The sequence below is a fragment of the Gavia stellata genome, chromosome 4 (assembly GCF_030936135.1).
Source record: "Gavia stellata isolate bGavSte3 chromosome 4, bGavSte3.hap2, whole genome shotgun sequence".
NCBI classification, from domain to species: Eukaryota; Metazoa; Chordata; class Aves; order Gaviiformes; family Gaviidae; genus Gavia; species Gavia stellata.
Genome location: NC_082597.1, coordinates 14426013 through 14449797, shown reverse-complemented (window position 1 = coordinate 14449797; position 23785 = coordinate 14426013). Strand labels below are relative to the sequence as shown.

Below are 23785 nucleotides of genomic sequence, written 5' to 3'. Positions count from 1 at the left end.
TTCTTAACCTGAGTATCCGTTTCCTATTTCCTAACTTTTTTAAACATTCTTTAGTGAAGGTAAGTTACATTTTACAACTAAATTTTGTAGAGGATGTATTTCTGGATGTTTACAAGGCTCAACAGCTAACACTGCTGGGGTACCCTTTGTGCAGATGTGTAGGCAACACCCATTAAAAAGTTATCCCATAATGCCTAGTACAACAGAAGTTTATGTTTTGAGTAAGTCTCAGACCCTTACTTCTTGAACATTAAAAAACAATGCTATAATTCTTACGTAAAAGCATAGTAAGAGGTGCTTTGAGCAATAAATGTGATAAATGTAATAAATACGTACATGAGGAAGATGGGGTACTGACATTCTCAGGAGCAATACTAAATAATTCTCACGTAGGCTGAAAAATAAAGCCATGAATCACCTTTAGTGGTTAACACTACTCCCTGTTTTCTTTAATGTATTACTGACATTGCCATTTATTTTCAAGTGAATGAACACTGGTTATTCCATGATGATTGCTCGATTGAGAGGTTTTGTGATTCTCCTGATGGTGTCATGATCTGCGGGAGCCATGACGGCAGAGAGGTCTATGCAGTCACCCACGACCTGACTCCTACAGAAGGCTGGATTATGCAGTTCAAGGTAAAATCTCTGTCTGCAGCATAATTATTCAAAAACACATTTTGCTCCAGGTCTAAGTAGGTATTTCAGGAGGTAGGATGATGTATAGGCCTAAGCATGAGCCACTCCCTGCAGGGAAAAGTGTTATATATGAGGCTATCCTCATTTTTCTCACCTACTCCATGTTGGTCAGCATTAATACCACAGGCTGTTCTCAATGGTGATGCACTCTTCTCTTCTAGCACAGCAGTTGTATGGACATCAGGTAATAAGGCTATTACACATATACAAGGTGCCTATTTTGTCACAGACATTTTGTGAGGGAAAAGCAGCTCCAAAGTAGTCCACACCACTCCTATGTTGTCACGCATTCACATCAAACCTGCACTCAAACTGCCCTTCATACACCCCTTTACCTAAATGAAAGAAATAATCCAGCAATATATGGAAGTTGTAAAAGCCCTTTGCACACCTCTCCCATAAAGACGGGCTGCCTAACATAACAGAGCTGGGTGGCCTCCTCTGAAATATTCAAATCTTAGGTTGTGTGAGAGGGGAAACTAACTTGATTAGTTATGGGGTACTGGGGTAAAAGGCACAAGTGTCAAAACCTGGAAATCCAGAAATGTGAGCTGACTAGAAGAAAATGAAACTCAGAATATGGTGCCTGTTCTCAATCTTGGGAATATGATGAGATCTGCAGATGACTGGTACCATACAAGCACTGTTACTGCCATCATTTCAAGCAAAATTCTGCAGTTTTCAGGTTCAAACATTTTTTTAAACTCTAACCACCATCACAATTATTTCTAATTTACTCATGCTCTCTTCTTTATTAGGTTTCTGTTGGATGTAAAACCTCAGAAAAACTTGCACAAAATCAGGTCCATGTGCAGTATTCCACTGACTTTGGTGTTAGCTGGAGTTACTTAGTACCTCAGTGTTTACCAGCTGATCCAAAATGTTCTGGGAGTGTTTCACAGCCATCTGTATTCTTTCCTACAAAAGGATGGAAAAGAGTAACTTACTCACTGCCTGAAAACCTTGTGGGCAAGTAAGTATGAATTCGCTACTCATTTTGTCTTGGATTCAGTACCCTCTGAAAAACACAACAGGGGATACATCTGCTTATTTTTCTTTCAAGGAAAGCGCAGACTAGCAGCGTTCACGTTCATTACGTAATTTTATTTCCTATCAATCAGGATTGACCATGACTCTTGGTCTGAACAACCGGCAAAGTTATCCTTGCTTCTCTGCAGTCTGCTCCAGTACAGCATGTTCTGCTCTGTTCAGACAGCCGCAGTCAATTAGAGAGTAGATTTACGACCTTACTGAGTGGAAAAGTTACCCTTATTGTCTACAGTAGTCCACACATATGCAAACCATTTGTCTTTTTCTGCAAAATGAAAATCTCTTATATTCTTTGAGTAATCTGCTCAGGAAGTATAACCGAAATTGAAATTCTCTTGCAAGAAGACAGAATAGCTTTTTCCGGTTTCAGCAGTGTCTGGAATCCGTCCATATATCGTAGGTAGTACATGTGTGAAGAAGAAGATATGGATATGTGTAAGATCAATTTCAACAGATAATGCCAGATATTACTTGTGGAAGCTTGGAGGATAGTACAGTCATAAGTATAATGTGTTCCACCCACCTTTTTTCAATTGAGCAAAGTTGTTTTATACATATGTCTGTTTTTCTTCATTCCTTTATATCTAGTCCCGTGAGGTTTCGATTCTACCAGAAATACTCAGATATGCAGTGGGCCATTGATAATTTCTATCTGGGCCCTGGTTGTCTGGAAAACTGTAGAGGTCATGGGGACTGCCTGAATGAGCAATGCATCTGTGATCCTGGGTACTCAGGACCAAACTGCTATCTGACCCAAACACTGAAGGTAATTTTACTGCGTGTTTTAAAGTGTGAATTTTGCCATGTGTTTGGCTGAGAGAGAAGGAGATCGATTCCACTGGAAATTTAGCTTTGACTCCTGTCAGCCTGAAGATATACAAATCCATTTTCAGCCCTTTTATCATTTTTTAACAAAACTATTACTACAGTATCCACAAACAGGTTTGTTCTTTTGCAAATAACACTGCCCGATAAAGTTGTGATAAAGTTCACTGTCCATCCTTAGATCATCATTATATGATCTAAATCACCCTTGCACATATGATTATATTTGATCAAGACCTGTAGAAAGATTGTCTTTATCGTGAAAGAGCTTATTGAAGTAGGGAATACAAGAAAATGACATAAAATTACATAAAATTAATTAACCTAGCTGTTATTAGTGTTACCCTATAACAAGTGAGTGAAATCTAGTTAGATATTGCTAATTTAAAAGTTAAAATATAACTTAACATATTTAGAAAAGAATATGTAAAGAACCTCAAATTAGTTTAAAATGCAGTATTTACCATCTCATTTTTTCTACATCAGGTAAGAAGAGAATAGGTACGTGCTCCACAGAAACAACAGGTTAAGCAGCATTGTGTCTAAAAAGAATATAACTATTTGACTTTTCAGTTATCATGTCATTTGAATTATTACAACCTTCTGTTTTTCATCTGAGATACTAATTACATGAACAAATACCATGATCTGTCTGCAATTTTTAATTAGTAATGTATTCTTCACATTAAGGACATTTGGGATAAAATCCTAGCAATTTTAGGGGAGTTTTACTACTGTCTCCTTAAGGCCAAGATTTCACTCATGGCATTGCTTTTACTGCACACCTGGAGGTAAGTGGAAATCAGAGGTACATTCTAGATGGTTTTCACCGCAAATATTTGTGCAGACAGTTGCATAAATGTATATTCACTACAATAACCCTAAAATTTAATTAAAGTGCTGATTTTGCTGGGGACAAAATATAGAATAGCAATTGCTCCCATACATACTACATATGTACTGGAGTGGTTTTACATAGTCTTAAATAACCACAGTTATGAATTAGACATGCACATGCAAATTTTAGTGTGCTGAATCACCTCCCAAGTATGTTAAAATCTAGCCCTAACATATTTTCACACTTAGGCAATTCAGTTCAAGTGGCTAAATGTTCAGCCAAAAGTGAGTATGTTCAGTCACCCTGAAAAAAAATTTTACAGTGTTCCTGAGCTCTTCAAACATGTTTAGGTCAGTTCCAGCTGTGGTCATCATAAAGACTTAATTAAGATCATAATTACCTGTGCTTTATGTTAAACACCTTACTTACAGACTTTCCTGAAAGAGCGCTTTGACAATGAAGAAATTAAACCAGATTTATGGATGTCCTTAGAAGGTGGAAATACCTGTACTGAGTGTGGGATTCTCGCAGAAGACACAACCCTGTATTTTGGAGGTGCAACTGTGAGGCAGGCTGTCACTCAAGATCTGGACCTGCGGGGGGCAAAGTAGGTCATGTTTCCATGTCATTTTAATGGGAAACTCTGTTAAACGCTGACAAAGCAGCAGGTGACATAGCTTGTAGCTCAGGGAATTCCTAGGCCACCACAAGCATAGCGTTATCTCAAGTAGACACTAATTAGATTATGATTCTCAAGGCACTGATGCTTTCAGATGGGTCGCAGAGAGCAAGGCTCATCCTAGCACAGTAGAAGGGGTCTGCCATGCCCTGGTGAAGCAGCAGGTCCCCTTCCCAGGAATGTTCTGAAGTCAGCAACGCCTGTCCTGCAAAAAGGAGAGACACAGCAGTCTCCTGGGTACCACTGTCTCCACCCTGGAGGCACCAGCTGTGTCTCCCGCAGAGTTCAGAACATAACCTCTGCTGGTTGTCCTCTCTTGGGTGCCCATACAAGACCCACTCCATTCACATGCTGTAGAAAAGGATGACTTAACCAGAGAGCGATGAAATTATGTCAATTTAGACAAGATAAGGACATGATGTAGAAGACAACTTCAGCATCATTTCCCTTGGCTGTATGGCTTTAATAAAGCCACACACTCTGACTTCTGTAATTCAGCAAGAATTCACTGAATCACACAACCTTTCAGGAAGGAAGGGGGCCTCGGGGAGTCTCTAGTCCAACCTCATGCTCAAAGCCAGGTCTACACTGAATTCAGACCAGCTTGCTCAGGGTTTTGACCCATCGGGTCTTGAAAACCTCCAAGGACAGAGATCTCACAGTCTCTCTGGACGGTTTGTTCCGCTGTTGAGTTACCCTCACAGTGTTTTATTTTTTCCCCGTTATATCCAGCCAGAGCCTCCCTTGTTTTGATGTATGACCACTGTCTCCCAGTCCCAGCTATTTTCTCCAGGCTGAACCAGCCCTGCTTCCTCAGCCTCTCCTCACAGGGCATGTGCTCCAGCCCCAACTATTTCAGTGGCATCCATTCATCTTGCTTCAGTTTACCAACTTATTTTGTGTCCTTTATTGCTGCAAGGGCACCTCGTTAACTCATGTTTAGCCCCCTTTCCACCAGGACTCCCAGGGAACTGTTAGCAAAGCAGCTCCCAGCCAGTCAGCCCCCAACTGGTACCGTTGTAAGGAGCTAGTCCCTCCCAGGGGCAGGATTTACTAGGCAGTGTTTTTGGAAACCTTTGTTCTACTTGTACATTGATGTTACTTGCTTAAAAATGCTGGCATTTTGAACATTTTCAGCACATCTTAACAGAAAGCAAACATCTCAATTTGTGCAGATCTTTAACGGATGTAAACTTATACATTTACTCTTAGATTTCTACAGTACTGGGGGAGAATTGGGAGTGAAAACAACATGACAACATGCCACAGACCAACTTGCAGAAAGGAGGGAGTGCTGCTAGACTATTCCATTGATGGAGGCAAGTACATCTTGTAGTTTCAGCTAAGCTACAGCCTTGTTCTGTATTCAAGCACCATGAATATCTGAGAAGTTGTCAGAGAGATCCAAAATACTAAAATAATTTTTAATTGTGAAGTTATTTTTGTCCTTGTAAAGTTTTTTCCCCCATCTAAAATTTCTATCTCTTGCTCAGGAGTTTTCCATAATCCTCCTGCCTGATTTCAGTAATCAGTGGCTTCCAGCCAATTTGATTCCTTTATACGACTACAAGAGTACTCTTGCGATGAGTAACAGTTGCCAGCTACCCTTAGAAGTTAAGATTTGTCTATCAGAAGACCATAGCTGTTATTTTTTATTTCCTATTATCTTCCTTTAATCTTTTAGGTGATTCTACCATACACTTGTTTTTATTACTAAACCTGCATGTTTTCATTCTAGGGATATCCTGGACTTTGCTTCATGAGATGGATTACCAAAAATACATCTCAGTCAGGCATGACTACATCCTCCTCCCCGAACATGCTCTGACCAATACAACCCGCTTGCGCTGGTGGCAGCCTTTTACCATCAGCAACGGGATCGTGGTTTCAGGCCCTGACCGGGCACAGTGGGCGCTGGATAACATCCTGATCGGAGGAGCGGAGATCAACCCCAGCCAGCTGGTAGATACGTTTGATGATGGTAAGACAGGCTGTGACAGCCAATCTGTTGTCTGGCATTATCTTATCTAAGATAAGCCCCGTGAGCTTGCAAGCAAGCAACTTGGCAAATTTTTCATTTTGTAGACTAATGCTGTTTATGTACTATTCTTCATGCTACTAATAGGGGTGTGTAAATATATATACACATGTATATTCAGATATGTTTGTGTGTGTGTGTATCTATGTATATACCTATAAGAAAGACAACAATTTTTATTTCAGTCCAACTCATTTCATTTAAATTTCTGTATAGGAAAGTTTTATTTAATCATATTTTTTTAAAATAGTATTATTTAAACATTTTAATTACCTCTCTGGAGCTGATGTTTTTATGTCTGTTAGTAGCTTACTTATTGCGTGTCATGACAGATAGCATAAATTTATTGTTTATATCACTGAAGTACTGTATCTAGTGATACTGTCCTTGATGTTTACCGAGACAATGCAGTAATTGTATTTAACTCATCTTAATAGAAGGCACCTCTCATGAAGAAAACTGGAGTTTTTACCCCAATGCAGTCAGGACTGCAGGGTTCTGTGGAAATCCATCATTCCATCTCTACTGGCCAAATAAGAAAAAGGACAAAACACACAACATCCTGTCCTCCAGGGAGCTCATTATACAGCCAGGATACATGATGCAGTTTAAAGTAAGAAATGTTCTCTCTCTCCAAATTATGCAATGAAAAATCACCTAATATGTCTCCAGAAATTATTCTTCTTCCAACTAGGATGCCCAATTGGATGAATAATTAATAATGACTTTTTATTAGAATTTAAAGGAAATTCTGAAGTGTAGGGAATGGGAACCAGGAAGATTGCATGAATGTTAGAGGTCAAATTAGTCTGACTGTCTGTATGCTTTGGGGTTTACTGGGAGGGACTGGAAGTCTAATCGCTGTCTCATGAAATTACTGGATCATCAGATACAGTAGGAATTATTTTCTAAGGTAAGAATACATGGCATGCAGAATATGCCACTTCCCCCTAACTAGTGAATAAGCAGAAAAGGCAAGGTAGAGGCAGGCTGGAGAAGAGTGGCATCTTGAAAATGAAAAAGTGCTCAAGTAGAAGTATCCCTTCAATTACTTGTGTCATGGCAAACTATCTAAATAGTCAGGGAAACATTTCTGAATATTTTATTTTGGTTTAAGGCAGAATTCTGCATGGGTCAGAGGCAACATGTAATTGTTGTCCAGAAATGTTCTAGGCCCGTTCCCAAGCACCATGTCTTAAAAGCCAGGAACTAACATGAAAGCAAGGTTATCAAAATAGTCATTTATTTTCTTGTTATGTTTTTGTCTTGCTCTTCTGTTCGACAAGACAGCTCCAGAATTTTCCATTTTCCACTAATCAATATTTTCACCTTTTCTCGACATCATTGTCTATTTTATATTGACTGTCTAATATACTCCCTCAAAGCACTGCTTCCCCTACTCACACAGCATGCCATCTTTGAAGAAATTATATAAAAGAGGAGTCTGACATGCTTTTTACTACTGAATGCCAAGGCCCCCCAAGCTGCTTATTTTATGCAGTCTATCATCTTTTTCCTCTATTTTAAGAGCAAAAATTACGATAACCCTTCAGCATTTAATAGTTCGCATTACTAAGCTCTCATTCCAAAGGGTTTTTTTCTCCTCTCTCCTTCTTTTTCTTTACCAGTCACAGCAAAGATTTTATTTGTAAACTAAGAACTCAGCCCTAGTGCATGGCTGCCATTTGGTTTTGAAGCTCTTAAATTTAATCTTTCTATTATCTATTCAGTACTGTACATTGGGTACTGTAATATTTCCACTCTAACAGGACACAAATATGCTTATTGTTTAAAATATTCAGAATAATTCTGTTCTTAAATTGGATTGACTTCAAGTTTATGTCCACATTTTTATCATTGCAAATTATAAATTTCATAGGTATTTAATACATAGGTACTTCACTTTCTGAAATTCCAAGGAGCTACCACATCTTTGTGTTTCAGAAACATTGTTTGTTTAGATATTTAATTTGAACTTTAGACACTTAGTGTTAGGATTCTGTTTGAAAATAACAGTAGCAATGAAGTAAAAGTCATTAAGTAAAAGCAGTATCTGAAGTATTGCATCTTTTGTTTTCCATTGTTTTTGATGGATTTTGTCCAAGCTCTAAGTTGGCAAACTCTTTTATACACCATGTAAAGAAAAAACAGAGAACAAGACTTCATTATATATCACATTAAATGTCTACCTTGCTTGTTATAGCAGCCAATTTTATTTGTGCTATAGATTGTGGTTGGCTGTGAGGCAACTTCTTGTGGGGACCTCCACTCTGTGATGCTGGAGTATACGAAGGATGCCAGGTAAATGCGAGCAGAATACATAGACCTAAAAAAAAAAGTATGATATTAAAAACCTAGAGAGCTTTTATTTATTAAAACAATTACTTTGATATTCATCTTGTAACAGGATCTGAACAAAGCCCATTTGCAAGCACTGGGATTTGTCTATATAACTCCCATAAATTCTCTTTATAAAAGATCCCAGATGTTGACAGATTCATGGCATTGAGCTTGCAGTTACAGTCACGAGCATGCTCCTGTTAAAAATGTGCTTGCAGAAAACCACATTCACAGGAAACTGTTGTCTTAGTATGATACAAGACTATATATTTAGGACCAAGCTGTAATGAAGTGGAGGTTACTTAATTCCGATCTGGTCTTTAACTAGAAAAAAATTATTAACACTGTCTCCTGTGCTGCAGTATAGTAGTTCATTATAATTTGTAAAAGTGAAGGTATATTCTGTGCTCAAATGATTGTGGGTGAACATGGAGCAAATTCTGTCGGACTAAGAAGCAGACTCCTAAATAAATCTTTCTTTCACGCCACCCCAGAGGAGCTCTGGGTTCGACTCTGCTGTGTCCAACTCAGCACCAAGGGATTCACAGCACTCAAACCTGGTGCTGGGAAGTCCTCCCTGGCTGCACTGGGGTTTCAGCCTCTCACCTCTTGTCTATCTGTGGCTACAGAGCATGGAAACTATTGCTGACAATCTCTTGGGCTTGTTTAGTAAGACAGGCAATGCCATGACCCTTAAAAATTACCTGTTTCCCTTTCATTATTCTTCCAGTTGTTCCAAAACATTTTGTTTGTTTGTTTGTTTGTTTGTTTCCTACAGGACAGACTCATGGCAGCTTGTACAGACACACTGTCTTCCTTCCTCATCTAATAGCATTGGCTGCTCCCCATTTCAATTCCATGAAGCTACCATCTATAACTCCGTCAACAGCTCCATGTGGAGAAGAATAACTATCCAGCTGCCTGATCATGTCTCATCCAGGTAGGTTACTGAAAGGTCAGCTTACTGTGGGCCTATAAAATGTTGTCTGTCTTGCTGGCACCGTTCGCTTGGAACAACTGATGAATTAAAAATGCTTCTTTATTGCTGGATTTAGATCTGATCCATAATTCATGTTTTTCAGGAAGCTTTTTGTTAATAGAAGTGGCTACTGCCAATGACGTAGCAGCCACCCATTCAGGGTGGGTCTTTCCAGTTACTGAAGTCATAACCCCTTCATACCACATTTTTCATTACATCCGCTGCTGGCATATTTGAACATCACTGTACAGATGTGTTTAATTGCCAGACGTCATAATACGATGTTTGGATTTTGATATTTGCAGTGCAACTCAGTTCAGGTGGATTCAGAAGGGAGAAGAACTAGAGAAGCAAAGCTGGGCAATCGACCACGTGTACATTGGGGAAGCATGCCCTAAGCTCTGCAGTGGTCATGGATATTGCACAACTGGAGCTGTTTGCATTTGTGACGAAGGATATCAAGGTTTCATTTCTTCAATTTCTTTCTTATACAGCTGCTGCAGTCTAATCTAGCTCAAGATTAAACAAAAAGATAAAGACAGAGTGATGTAACATGTCTAAATTCATCACTGGAATGCTTGAGTAATAGCTTATAAATTAATAATTTGACAGAGCTGCAAATAACAGCTCTTCCCTCCCTTTACTCTTCCTGGATTGAAACAGTAGTCTCTGCTGTCTGCCACTGTATGTAAAGCCCATTCAGCCTTCATTAAAGGCAGAACATGGCTACCTGCTTACCCAGAAATGGCTTCCACCACTGTACTCCTTCCAAGGGTGCACTCACTCCCAGGGGATCCAGATGTTGGTGACTGGCCCCTGTAAGGGACTCAGTTCTGTGCCCCATCCGGACAGAGTGCTCTGCTCTAATCCCGCAATGCAGCTAAGCACATGCCTAATGGTACCTGAGTGCCCTCGTTAAATTCTAAGTGCCTTGTGGGAGTGGCGCCAGTGTTTAATGCCTTCCAGGACAAAGTCTCATAACTTTATGAGATCGGATCCCTTCCCTGTTTTAGACGCATTTCCCTTCAACCGGCATTTTGAGGTTTCTCATATTGGCATCAATGCAAAATAGGAGAAACCGTATTGCAGTTCTTGAAGTTATACTGCTGTAAAAAATAAGACTCGCAGCCTCAATTTTCTAAAAATGAATACTGAACAGCAATGTGCACATTATTAATGGATCTGCTGAAATATATTGAGCCCGTAGTCATACTCTATATGGGCCACAACCTTGAATGGTATTACAATGAACTGTAACTCAACTTTCTCTATTCTTTTGATTTTTGTGTTTTTCATAACTTCACTGTGTCATTTCTAGGTGATGACTGCTCTGTTTTTAGCCATGACCTCCCCAGTTATATTAAAGATAATTTTGAATCTGAAAGAGTCACTGAAATAAACTGGGAAACCATTCAGGGGGGAGTGATAGGGAATGGATGTGGACAGCTGGCACCCTACGCCCACGGAGATTCGCTGTATTTTAACGGATGTCAAGTACGACAAGCTGTGACTAAGCCTCTGGATCTCACCCGAGCAAGGTAATACTTTGAGCCTAAAACGCTCTTTTAGCAGCTCGTGAGAAAGGAAAGTCTTCATATGTACGTGCAATCATGTGGGCCAGTATTGATGAGGATGGACTGACCTGGCTCTACCATGCAGTCAGATGTGGCTGGCAGACAAACATTAGGGTTGGCAAAACGCTTTGTGACTTCCATTTGGGAGATGGAGAGTGAGGAGGAAGCGATGTCAGATGAAAAGGTCAGATGTTTTCATCATGCCCAACAGAGCACTGCCTAGTAAGCCAGCACTGACAATGAAGCCGTTGGCAAAGACTGGACACCAGACTGTCTGGACCAGTGCCTGATCTGATAAGACAAATCCCATGTTTGTATGTGCCTCCACGATGGTCATGACTAAAGATGCAATTAGTAATTACGGACTCATTTTCCTGTTTCAGTTGTCAAATAGAATTATATTCACCTGGCAATGAACAGTACTATCTTTTTCATCTATTGAGCCTCTTTGGCCATGGAAAAACAAATGCAACCAGCCTGTGCTGGCTCTTAACAGAGTGACAGCTTTCTGGACTGGTTTGTATTTAGTTGTCTAAAGCAAGATTAGAAAGAGGATGAATTGGCAAATGGGCCAGATATAAATCAGGCTGTTCCTTTCTTATTTGAGCACCCAAGTAGAATACGATAAATCTTTTCTGCACTTTAATATAATAAACATTTGCCTTTTTTTAGCTTTTCTTGCACTCATTTGCATGTTTATGTTGTTTATGTATCTCAGTTTTGTGCAGATACATTGTAAAATTGGATCTATTACCTCCAACTACATGGCAATATGTTATACATAGTAAACTACTACTTTGAAAGGGGAGCTGTGTTTGAGAGATGTGAGAACAGTTTATTTTGCATGTTAAAAGTAATGATTCTTGAGGATGCTCAAAGTTTTAATAAGGTAACTGCAATAAACCTGGAAATGTTATTGTTCCTGTTTAAATACTTCCTGCATATTGAAAATACCTTTTCTCTCTGTGTTTTACAGCAAAATCATGTTTGTTTTGCAAATTGGAAGTATTTCACAAACAGACAGTTGCAATACCAATCTGAGTGATCCTAACACTGTAGACAAGGCAGTGCTCCTCCAATACAGTGTAAATAATGGAATTACATGGCAAGTAATTGCACAGCATCAGCCAAAGGACTTTATACAAGCCCAAAGAGTGTCTTATAATGTTCCCCTGTGAGTACCCAGTCACATTTCATTACCTCTAAGTTCACAACATACATTTCTGCTAAGAAAGAACCTATCTTTGTATCACTGTCAAAGAAAAAAGGTTGATGAGAGGGTAAACAAAGAAGAAAACTTAAGGGGAAGGCTTATTAAGAAAATCCAGCTTAGTGTTTACAATATACTTGAAAGAAAAACAGAATACTTGTTTTAAAGATATGAGGGGGAAAAAAATTCCTCCTTATCTGTGTGCATTTTTCACCATTAAATGTTTTGCACATACGGTGTGTTGATGGTCAGGGATGTAGAAATAACACTTTGACTTTGCTCTCAGTTTGTGTTGGGGGGTAGATAGGGCTGTGCAAACCACCGATAGTTTGGAGCTCTCACAGGCTCTTGCATTTGTGATGACAGGGAGGCACGAATGAAAGGAGTCTTACTGCGCTGGTGGCAGCCCCGTCACAACGGAACAGGTCATGATCAGTGGGCTTTGGACCACGTAGAAGTCGTCCTGTGAGTATCAGCTTCACCTCATTCCACCCCATCTCAGAAAGCACTGAAATTCCTCCAGCATGGCACGAGTGTTAAGCTCAGTAAGAAACGTTATGGCCCAGGGAAACCTTTGAGAACCAGTCTTTGCTAATACTCTGCCCTGACTGCAACTGTCAGCGGTTAAGACAGCCATGAAATAAGTGGCACAGCAGGGGTGTGTGTTGTGCATCGTGGAAAAAGGCAGGAGGGAAAGCGGGGCTTTATCACCACTGAGTATTGGTGTGGTGCTGTAATGCAGCAATGCCTGCAAAGTATATTGTGCTGGGACATAAGAAAGAATATTTCTGTTCAATGCTGTGCTGCCATGTAAGGCTGATTTATATCCTTTCAAAGATACAAAAGACTCTGCTGTATTGCTCTTGCACAAAGTAATGTTGTTGTGCCTCTGAAAAATTTGTGTTAGCAACTAATGCCTTATTCATTTCCTTTTTTTAGTAAGAAGGATACTGTTCAGAAACAGGGTTCACTATATCAGGTTCCTATGGTCTGAGCTCTATATTCATCCCCTTGTCAAGATTTTACCAAGTAAAGTGTCTGCACCCTCCTGATTCTCCCATTCTTGAGATGGGTTTCGCTGGCAGCTAATCCGTTTTTCCTGTGTTACGTCACAAAGAGATGACCTGCTTTTTCTCTAACAATTTAGTTCCAGTAGAAGTGAAATGCTAGTGGCTTCACGGGAGGGAACTCATCGCTGACAGTGGTTGGCAGAGAGAGGCGTGCCTGCTCCATAGATAGGTTCAAACATTCCTTTTATTGAACAATTTAAAAAACAGCAATGAAGAAATTAGGCTTGGATAACCTCCAGACTGTTTAATTATAACCATGAGGTTTCTGAATTAGCAGAGACACTGCAAGTAATGTTTTGTAATAGTAGCAAAGTGAATTATCTGATTGCTAGTTAGCCCTGTTCTTCTTTCCACCGAGAAGCACCAGCTTGCATGGCACTCATATCAACCCCAAACCAAATTGGTCCCAACACTGAGCAACTGTCCACGCTCTGCTGCTCTGTACACACCTTGCTGGGCTCTGCTTCCATAACATTAAGCTTAAAGCTTGAAGGAACAGAGGGACAGATGTGATTCCTGGCTTAGTTAATCAATGGCTGTACGACGCTGCATCAGGAAAGATATGAAAGAGTATGAACTTGCAGGAGGTTCACAGTGTTTAGGAAACCATGGAAAAGGGAACTGGTAGTTCTGAAACACCCCCATGTCCTTCTGCCTTGTAATTAAAAAAAAAAAAAAAGAAAAAAGAAAAAAAAATCAGGTGGGGAAAAAAAAGAGCATAATATCCAAGCATTGAATTAGGGAGTACAAGTAGGAATAGGACAGATCTTTTAAACGTAATTCTTAGGCTGAATTCTGGAGAACTTCCTTGACAATGAGATCTGCCAGGTTTTAGACCACACATACAAGTTGAGTGGTGACAATGAAATATGTTATACTAGAATGGAGACAGCAATAGAAATGCTATAACAAGTAATCACACCTTGCCTAGAGAAGGAACCAGCTGGGCAGACAGTACCTTCTCCCTTCTCTTCTTTTTCTGCTGTTGCAGAGCTTTAAGGCTCTTCTGAATATTGGCCAAAATATCAGGGTAGAGACAGAGAGTTTCCACCCTGTTCAAGTGACACCTGGTACAACTCAAAGAGGAAGACAGACCAAACCAGACAGATTTCTCCCTTACCAAGTACTGTGAAATGCAGTGCCATGGCAGCATATTTCCCAAAGGCCAGATGTGGAGATCCAGCCCCTGCTAACTACAACACGTGAGATGTGCTGCTCTCAGGAAAGGCAGAATTACATGCTGTGGTGCATCTGGTTCATATGCCGGCATGTGCTCAGACCTGACAGGTGGCTTTGACCCCTTTTGCTTAAGTTCTATCTGCACCTTCTAATTCATCAAAATATTTTGTAGGCCTCTTTAAATTTTATTTGCAAGAAACCCACAAAGGGATCGATAAAGCCTTTGGAAGGCTTTCTGAAGGGAAGCGCACTGTTCCTTGTCAATAGATACTCCCACCTGGGTTTTTCTTTAGCTCTGCTGTTTCACTCTGCCACCTCACACTGGTCCCTTTGCCCCCCCAGCACTTCAGTTTCTTCACCTGTAAAATGATGAAGACACTCGGTCACCTCCACAGAGTGCTTCCAGGCATACAGAAGGGAGTCTATTAGCACTAACCCTGGATGATCCTGCACACACCAGGGCTACCAGGATTCATACCATGAATACTAGGGCTAGGACTTAGCTTTAATTCTTAGTATTCCTTCATTTTCCAATGAAGGGCACAGAAACCCTCCCTGCCCCTGGGGAGAGCAAGCCACCTCGCCCGGGCAGCTCTCAGCAAGAGCCAGGCAGAAGCCTACTGACTCTCCAATGACCACCTATAGAATTAATGGGAAGAGGTGCATCCCTCCGGTGCTCTGCCCCTCCATCAAGATTGCCAGAGGAGAGCTCTGTGGGCGATAGCCACCCCAGGGCTCTCTGGCATGGCTGCAGGGAGTCATGGCCCAAACTAAAACCATTCACCAGGGTGCTGTCATCACCTCTTCCCATTAATTCTAGAGGTGGTCATTGGACAGTCAGTAGGCTTCTGCCTGGCTTATTCATCCCAAAGCTGGGATACCTTAGGAAACATCTGTGCCTTGCAAATTGGAAGTAATTCCTGCCGACGCTCTTACCTTCTCTCAGAAAGACATGAACATCCCTGGCTACAGGATCTGTCGATGGTCAGTGTCTAACACGGTCTGTGCTTGGTCCTCTTATAACCCTGCACTCCACCACCCACCTGAATGAGACTCTATGCACCTCTCTGGGCGCCATCAGAATTATCCTCACTGGCCCTGGTTTAAGTCCTAGACCTTCATGTTTGTTTGTGATCTGTGTACCCAGGTTGCCACAGAAGGCAAGCCTCTAGCCTGTGAGGTGTTACAGCAAGAAGCCAACCTATACTACGAGGTGTGGTTTGGGACGTACAGGAATTCCTGGCTTTCCACACATGTCGTCTTGTGTTTCCTCCACTACCCTATGGGCTGACAAAGAGACCTGATTTTCCCAAATGCCCTAGGTGTTGGCTTGGCTGCCTGGACCCCCAGGTGCACACCTAGGTGCTGTGCCGGCTTTTCCTCAGCCCACAGGCAAGTGAGCCATGCTCTTTCTTGAGCAGACTAAGGGCTGGAGTAAGAGGGCAAGCAGGGAAAGCACCTGCCTGCAGGGCGAGTTGGTCTGTAGGGAGGTAGGACAACCAAGGACTTTCTTTATCTCCCATTCAACATGGGGGATGACCCTGCTCCTCCTTACAGTGCTCGCCCCAGGGACAAATCTGTGAATACCTGCTTTCATGGCTCAACTCTTCTCAGCAATCCAAAGATTTGAAATTAATTCTGTCACAGGCCCAGCTGCCAAGTCGTAGCACAGATACCGCTTACAGCTGATGCACAGACAGAGTCATGACATTCTGTTCAGTCTAATTGATTTCTGAGTCAAGGGTCATCATCCTCTTACCAGCAAACACATTTTCAGGATGCAATTTATTTGTTTCCTTTTTGCTCCCAAGATAGTTTGCTGGGGGTAAAAATTAACCTGCATATTATGATTATACATACATACAAAATACCTGACGGTGATAAGAAAGGCCAAAGACGGGTGCTTTTGTATGTTACTTAGGATCATTCTACTTCTGAATGAATTATTTTAATCACTCATCAAAAAGCAGTATTGTTAAGGCTGTGATGCAGCTGAAAATGGTGCTCAAATTGAGCACCTCTTTTGAACAGGTGAAATGCAAAACCTGCTTTGAATATGTTGTACATTAAATTGGTCTTGCCAGCTAACCACTTGCCAACTTATTTTAACGACAGTTGACGTCTATCCTGTGGTGGGGAGAGGATATTAGTTACCAAGTTGTCCGGTTCCTTTTAAAGCTAGTGCCAATTATTCCTCACTAGTGCAGCATTTTTTCTCTCCATTCGTAAAGAAAGCTTTGGGCACAACTCTCACATGTTCCATGTGGCTCTTCTTAGGATGAAAAAGCATTTTACCCCGGACTTAAGAAAGAGTGCTTTTTGGTGCCCCTGTACTTCTGCCCTAAGAAGAGCCCGTGTCTGACCCAGCATTTCATTTGCACATTGTTTTTTCTCGAAGCACAGCTCTCAGCCTGTCTGCTGCACAGACACCACACACTTTTTTGCATGTGCATTTGGAACTGCCATGTCTTTGTGTATAGCGCAAGCCCTTATTGACCCCTTATAAACTCAATTCTGGTCAAAGGTATTGAGAACTAAAGGGCAACGATAAGCTGAACACTAAGGGTCTGATGTCGCTTTCTTTGCACCCCAAAACTCGTTACGTGATCCAAGGGAATTTGAGTCGTGCAAAGATTGCAAGAAATATTATCTCCACCCACAGTTTTATGGTTAACTGTTGGATAACAGAACGAATCCCTCCATAGCCATCACTCCATGCTCTTCATTGTCAAGATATTCTCACGTTTTTGGCACAAATGATTTAGTGATCTTATGATTTAGTGAACTTATGTTGCATTTGGTGCAAAGAATGTTTATCCTTATTTTGATACATTAAAATACAAATTATATATTGCAGCTCTAACAAAGAGTGCTCATATGGAAAAGCATTTTCATCTGCTTCATTTTTTTAGTAAAAAGCAATGATTTGAAAAATGCATTTAAATTCAAGTATCAACATATTTATAATAAAGAACAGAAATAGTTCAAAAATTAGGTAATTATCTGAATATTCACAACATTTATGCCAAATTTAGTATGATGCAGTCTGTGCTTTTATGACATTTTTATGATGTTTCTAAAAAGTGCATGCTGAGTTTTATATAAAATAAAAATATAAACATTGAATTGAAATATCAGGAAATAATTTGTTCAATTTTTATTTTCAAAAGAGACGAAAAGTCCTATATTGCCTCTAAACCTCATCAGGGTTTTATGACTAATCACAGTGCTGCATGCATTGAAAGGCATTTTCTAACTTGTGTTGTATTTCATTGTTTGCTGTCATTGGTTTTACACTAGAATAAGGTAAGTACTCTCCCTGAATCAATATCAAATGTATGTTGCTGTTACAGCTACAGTTCTTGCACAGTTTTGTCAATGATGGGTCGGTGGAAAATCATTTGTACTCTCTGAGATGTGCCACATAGCTCTTGAGGGCCCTGATCCTGCAGCTCTTCCCCAGGGAGCATTGGGGGAAGTTAAACTTAGCAGAAAGTGTTCAGCAGCTCGCCCTGTACCGCAGTGGGAGTGTCACTGAGGCTGCAGTGAGAAGGGCTTCTCCTTCTCCTGCGGTGCGAGGAGACCTGCCAATGGAGGGCACCCAGCGCGTTGCGTGGGCCACCTCTCAGCTCCAAGGGGGAATTCCCACTTTTTTCTGTAATTAATGACCACAGAGCTGAAGTTACAGCCAGGTAGTGTACGTCAGTGAATCTGCATGGTGGCATAGCCACGCGTGCCCCTTAGACACACAGCACGTGTCTCTCAGGTAGTTCTTTTATCTCTTGTAACTCTGCTGCTTTGTGCTGTCGCAGTTAATAGATACAACTAACCAACATAGTTACTGAGTTCTGGGGTCAAATCTTGACCTCACTGGAGCCAAAGAATGTTTGTCATTGAGATGAGCCATCAGGACTTCAGTCAGAGCACATCACCTTTCTCATTGTAGTACCCTTCTAACAAAGCATTTGTAATTCAGCCTCAAAATTTACCCCAAGCCTAGTCCTGAGAGGCATGCCATTGCTGTTTTCTAAGGCTTTGTTCATGTTTCATTTTGTTATCCAAATATTTTTGTTTCTATTTGTTTCCTATTGTTCCCTGTCAATTAAAAATAAAAACACAGAAATAATGAATGACATTAGTATATACTGGGTATTTTTACCGCATATTTTTCATTCCATTCAGCTATGTTCTATTTTCACAAATTTTAAATTGCAGACTTGTAGTTCAAACTGTGCTTTAGGAAACACACAATAGCCAGAATGCTCTATTAAAGACTAAAGACCCAGAGCAACTCCTTCTCATAAATTGGTTTATTGTAGGTATTTATTGAACATGCCCTAGGCAGAATTTTGTTCTTCTATATTGGCTGCATATTGTTTTCATCTAACTAGTATAATTCCAGTGACTTCACTGGAAAGTTACTTACAGTTTCCTATGTAAGTATTATCTTCTATTTATTTTTTAATATTTTTGCACTCAAAACTGTAGAATAGATTATGCAGTAGTTTGCTGTTTGCTCCATCAGCAATATACAGATAGCTACTTTGGATCTGTACTTTTCTGATTCACTGATGGTTCAGTGAATGCACAGAAAAGGCAGAAGGCTCAGCAGATGCTGACAGGTCATTACACACTTGCAAAGCAGCCTCCAAGTTGCCACTGATACCCAAACAAAAGTTCCCTCTACACCCTCCATTATGGGAGGAGGGGGTCTGTTCCTAATACAGCTTGATGCTGTCTGGCACATTTTGGGTGCTCCAAACAAAAAACCAACAGCAGAAGTATTTTATCAGTCTGTAAAAATACAAATTAGATTTGTTATTAATAGTATTGAAAGCATTCTTAAATCCACCAAATGCAAGAAACGCGTAAGTAGTGCCGCAAACTATATTATATAATTCTTATTGTGATCTTATAAAGCACTGTTGATCTCTATTATACAGTGCTTGCCTCCTACCAATGTATAAAATCAATTCAGAAACATAAATATAGACCTATTCTCATCTTGTGGATACCAGACTATACATACTATACAATATGACATGATACTTCAATACACAAGCTATACCTATTGACCTATAGCAAGAGTTAAAATCATGCCATTTTCTATAGCAGGCATGAAGTTTTTATTTATGAAGGGTTTTTTTGGCATCCAAACAGTAGTTGGAAAGCCCATCCCAGACATCAGTGAGAACAAGTATGAACCATGTCAGTGCAAGTAAAAAAAATAAGCATTTAGTTCTTAGGAATTTAGATTACTCTTATTTTTCACACACTGCACTGCTCTGGTGTGCAGTGTAAGATAGGGAATATATGTGTTTTCTTTGTTTGTAACATCTTGATCATCTTATAAAATAACAAAATAGAATTATATACATAAAAAATAAGTAAATCTCTTAAGTTATTAGGTAATCCCCTCTTTGTTCCTTTCTTCAGTTCTTTCTTTTCCTTTATTTTTGTTGGGTTTTTTTCCTTGTTCGTTGTTTTAAATATCTTCATCATAACTTTAAGGCCAGACAGAATATGATTAGGCATTTGAAGTGAAATACAGGCCAGGTGCACCTAGCAGTGTCTAAAATGGGTCCTGAAAATCTCTGCTGAGCTGCTGATGAATGTGAGCAGACCAAAGGCAGCAGGGAGAGGGGGGGAACATGGAGGCCCCCAGGCCAAGAACTGCATCTCAGCATGTGCCCTGGCTGCCCAAGTCATGCCCAAGCTGAGGATCTCACAGCCGAGCTCAGTCCTAAATTTAACCAGGTCCAGAAACAGCAAATTTTTCAGCCAAACACATTGACAGGCTCCGTTTGGCCCCATGTACCTAGAGTGAGGCCACTTGGATTTGGGTAGTGCTTTCTCCCAAGCCCCTGTCTCCTGTATTTTGGCTGCAGAGCAGCCTTCTCCCAGCAGAGAGGTGCTCTATCCTCACTTCATGGTTAGGATGCTTCCCTGAAAGGTTGGATGTGGCCTTGAAGGCCCTGTGTCTAAGGAACCACCCACTTCCCAGGCAATGGGAATTAAAGGGAAAGCAAGATTAAGACCTCCTTCAAGCCTCATGACCAATGGCAGCCACTTTCAGGAGTGGGTTCGGGGTCGTGATTTCTCTCCTGCCTTCCTCAGTGAGGCACTCAGCATTGCAGTGAGGGTGATGTTCCACAGAGATGAGTGTGGGACCAGAATAAAGACTGATCTTCAATGCTTCTTTGCACTTGAGCTACCAAGTGCTATATAAAACTACATAGACTCACCACTGTCACTCTCACACAAAACCCTTACAAATTAGCACAGACCTTTTCACTTGAAGAAATCAGGACAAGTCAACCTCAAATATCAATCCCTCCCCTAATTGCCAAATGCTCTAGAGCGCTGCCTTACTGTGAGAGCACCAAAAGTTGTGCTGAGTCTAGATCTGTTTGCATTCATTGTCACCAGGAGCTGGATTTTGTTTCATTCTTGTATGTGCATTCCAGTGGCAAAAAAAAAAAAGTGTCATTTTTCTGTAAAATTGGGTGAAGAAATTTGCAAAGCCCTGGAAAACTAGTTGGGAAGCAGCTTGGAATTGCTTAGGGGTTTATATCCTAGATTTTGACACAACTGCTTTTATTCAATTTAGTCAATCACGTTCTAGATCAGCTGTTGAAAAGGGGGTAATTTTGTTATACAGATTTTTTTAGATTAAGTTATCATACTACAGCAAAAGCTATCTTTGCCTCTGGAGGATCATACGTATTTTGCAAAGCACGCAATTATTTCTTTTTCCTAAGGGCCACATTCACTAAAAACAAGCTTATGCACTAGAGGGGAAGGTATGACTGATTACAGTATGAGTAGTTACTTTTTACTCACAGAGAAAACTCACAAGTGAAAACCTGCCTTGCACTCACAAATGGGAGATTTGTTGACTGTAATGTCCACTGCAGGCCTTTACTTCACAGATCACCTTTAAAATCTGATGGAATTCTTTGTTTGGAGGCTCCTGGCAACATTCAGTCCCTTGGAATAGAGACACTTAGACCAGGCATCCTTCTGCCACTTCAAGATGAAGCTAGAAAGCACAGGGTCCTAAGAGAGGATTAGGAGAGGGAGTCGGAAATCAGCCTGAGACTGCACAGATTCACTGCAACTTTGCAGCTCCTTTCCCCTGGAAACAAAAAAGAAAATTTGGCCATGCAGTCACCAGCAGTTCCTCCCAGGTGAAGATCTTTACGCCTGTGGGAGTTGTCCTCAGGGTCTGCATGGTTAATGCTGTGCTCCAATCTCTTAAAGACACTGCAACCTCTGACTGCATCTATGGGGAGTATCTTGTATGCCATTCTTCCATGTGGAGAATGGGGCTCTCAGGTGGCTCTAAAATCTAGAGTCTGGCTGCAGTATGTGATACTATTTTTATTTTTAAAAGTAGTTCTCTGATCAAAAGGTCTTTCCCATACCCGGAGACTCTACAGTGCAGTGTGCAAGAGTGACTGTCTCTCTTACAGCCACACCTTGGCTGCTCTATACGGGTGGCCAAGTGCTCTACAAGTAGTAGGTCTGAGAGGGAACATTCTGTATCAGAATTACAGAATACACAAACCTTTTCATTTTCCTGTAATTCTAAATGCAGTTTGGCTGTAGATTTATGTAGATCTGTATTTGTGTGTATGCTGGGGGTATGGATATGTATGTACAGGGACTAAGAAAAGGCAGAGCCAAACAAAGCTCTGTGGCTGTTCTGCAGCCCCCTGCCACAGCAGAGGCAGTAGGATGTAGAGGCTTTGTAGTGCTGCACATGCAGTTCTGTGCCATGAGTAGACTCACAAGGATGCACCACAGATGTTACAGCTCCATTTCCAAAGCTGTTGAAATTTAGAAACTGAAGGTGGGATCCAGCCCTTAGGAGTTAGATGGGTTTTGGGTACCAAAGTTCTAGCCAGCCATCTTGTCCACCGCTGCCCTCTCATGGTTCTTTCTTCCCTCAGTGGAAGAAATAGAAACCTATGTTAGGTGGGATGGGTCTTATCTTCCAGGCAGGTCTTCCGAACAAGTGTCCCTTCTTTACTTAGGCTGCAGTCAGGGTGCTTCTTGCCTGGTCTCCTCCCACACATGATGATGCTTATTCCCTAGATCTTCCTTTAATTTTGGATGGGGGTGTATAGGGGAGGGAAATGTTAAGTTTGCATAAAAGTGTTGCACTTCATTTCCTACATAGTGCAAGTGGAAGATAATGAAGTGGAGTAAAGCTTTTCTTCTGTTCCTGAGATAAAACAGTTAATGATCTAAGACAGAAGGATAGCTAGAGTATAAAACCACTGTAGAGAAATGCCCTATATTGAGAGGGTATGAAGTGCATGTAGCTTTAGTGAATCTGGCCCTAGGCAGCACAAATTTTCATTAGCTGAAAGTTCTTAACCTTTCCCTAAGATAATGAATTGTAAATAAAAGCAAAGTGGGACAGATTCTCAATTGCCTTGTACCTTGCCATTGTACAAAGGGTGCAATACACACCACTACATAGGGTTGAAAGGTCATGCAAGGAAAAAGAAGAATCTGTCCCATTAGCTCACTGCTCCAAGAGTTTTAATGACATAAAATCTGACACTCTTCTCTTCCTCCCCACCCACCCTTTGATTTTAACAGCACTCGCAAACAAAATTACATGATGAATTTTTCACGGCAACATGGGCTCAGGCATTTCTACAACAGAAGACGAAGGTCACTTAGACGATATCCATGAAGAAATGAGAAATTTATTTTTTTTCCTCCCAACATGTGATGTGTTGCTTTCCATTCTTTAAATCTAGCACTGCGTCTGGTATCAGGACTTTTCTGCAACTGGCTTGATCAATAACGGAAAGCCTTTCTCAAGACAGAGTGTACACCACTTTTTCGCACTGTGAACTAATGAGAAGTGACTTATTTTCTCATAGGTAAATGTTTTAATGTTGATGTGTCTGTGAAAATTGTGATCTGTTGTAATATCAGCTACAGTGGCAGTATTGGAAGTAAGCAACTAATTCTGTTTAACAGGAAAAAAAGTTTAAGCACAAAGACTTTTCAGATTTTATGTTCAAAAAAACCTACATACTAAGTACAGAATTTAACATTCTTTGTCACACAGGTATTTAAGTGCACTGTATTTCAGCTCTGTGTCATTTTATATGATTAAGTTATCATTGTTTGTCCTCTTTGTATTCTACAACATGACACATTGGCACTGTATTTACTTGTTTTGTTGTTGTAATATTTTTGCTGCTGATTTTTGGGCTATTTACCTTCTGACAAAATGTATTAAAAAAAAAAAATCAAAGTACCTAATCAAGAAGATCAT

The 23785-nt window shown here is 40.6% G+C and overlaps 1 protein-coding gene across 1 annotated transcript in view; it reads left to right on the top strand.

Annotated features, from left to right (window-relative positions):
* The window catches only part of RELN (reelin), a 299237-nt gene extending 275767 nt beyond the window's left edge, over positions 1–23470 (top strand). Inside the window, exons 51-65 of the mRNA XM_059817215.1 lie at positions 485–639; positions 1458–1672; positions 2338–2515; positions 3844–4019; positions 5304–5410; positions 5830–6072; positions 6567–6742; positions 8357–8430; positions 9248–9409; positions 9754–9911; positions 10767–10986; positions 11999–12196; positions 12599–12697; positions 17782–17787; positions 23095–23470. Coding sequence (XP_059673198.1) covers positions 485–639; positions 1458–1672; positions 2338–2515; positions 3844–4019; positions 5304–5410; positions 5830–6072; positions 6567–6742; positions 8357–8430; positions 9248–9409; positions 9754–9911; positions 10767–10986; positions 11999–12196; positions 12599–12697; positions 17782–17787; positions 23095–23191 — 2264 coding nt within the window. The 3' untranslated portion in view covers positions 23192–23470. The remainder of the gene's footprint in view (positions 1–484; positions 640–1457; positions 1673–2337; positions 2516–3843; positions 4020–5303; positions 5411–5829; positions 6073–6566; positions 6743–8356; positions 8431–9247; positions 9410–9753; positions 9912–10766; positions 10987–11998; positions 12197–12598; positions 12698–17781; positions 17788–23094) is intronic.
* The last annotated feature ends 315 nt before the right edge of the window (positions 23471–23785 follow it).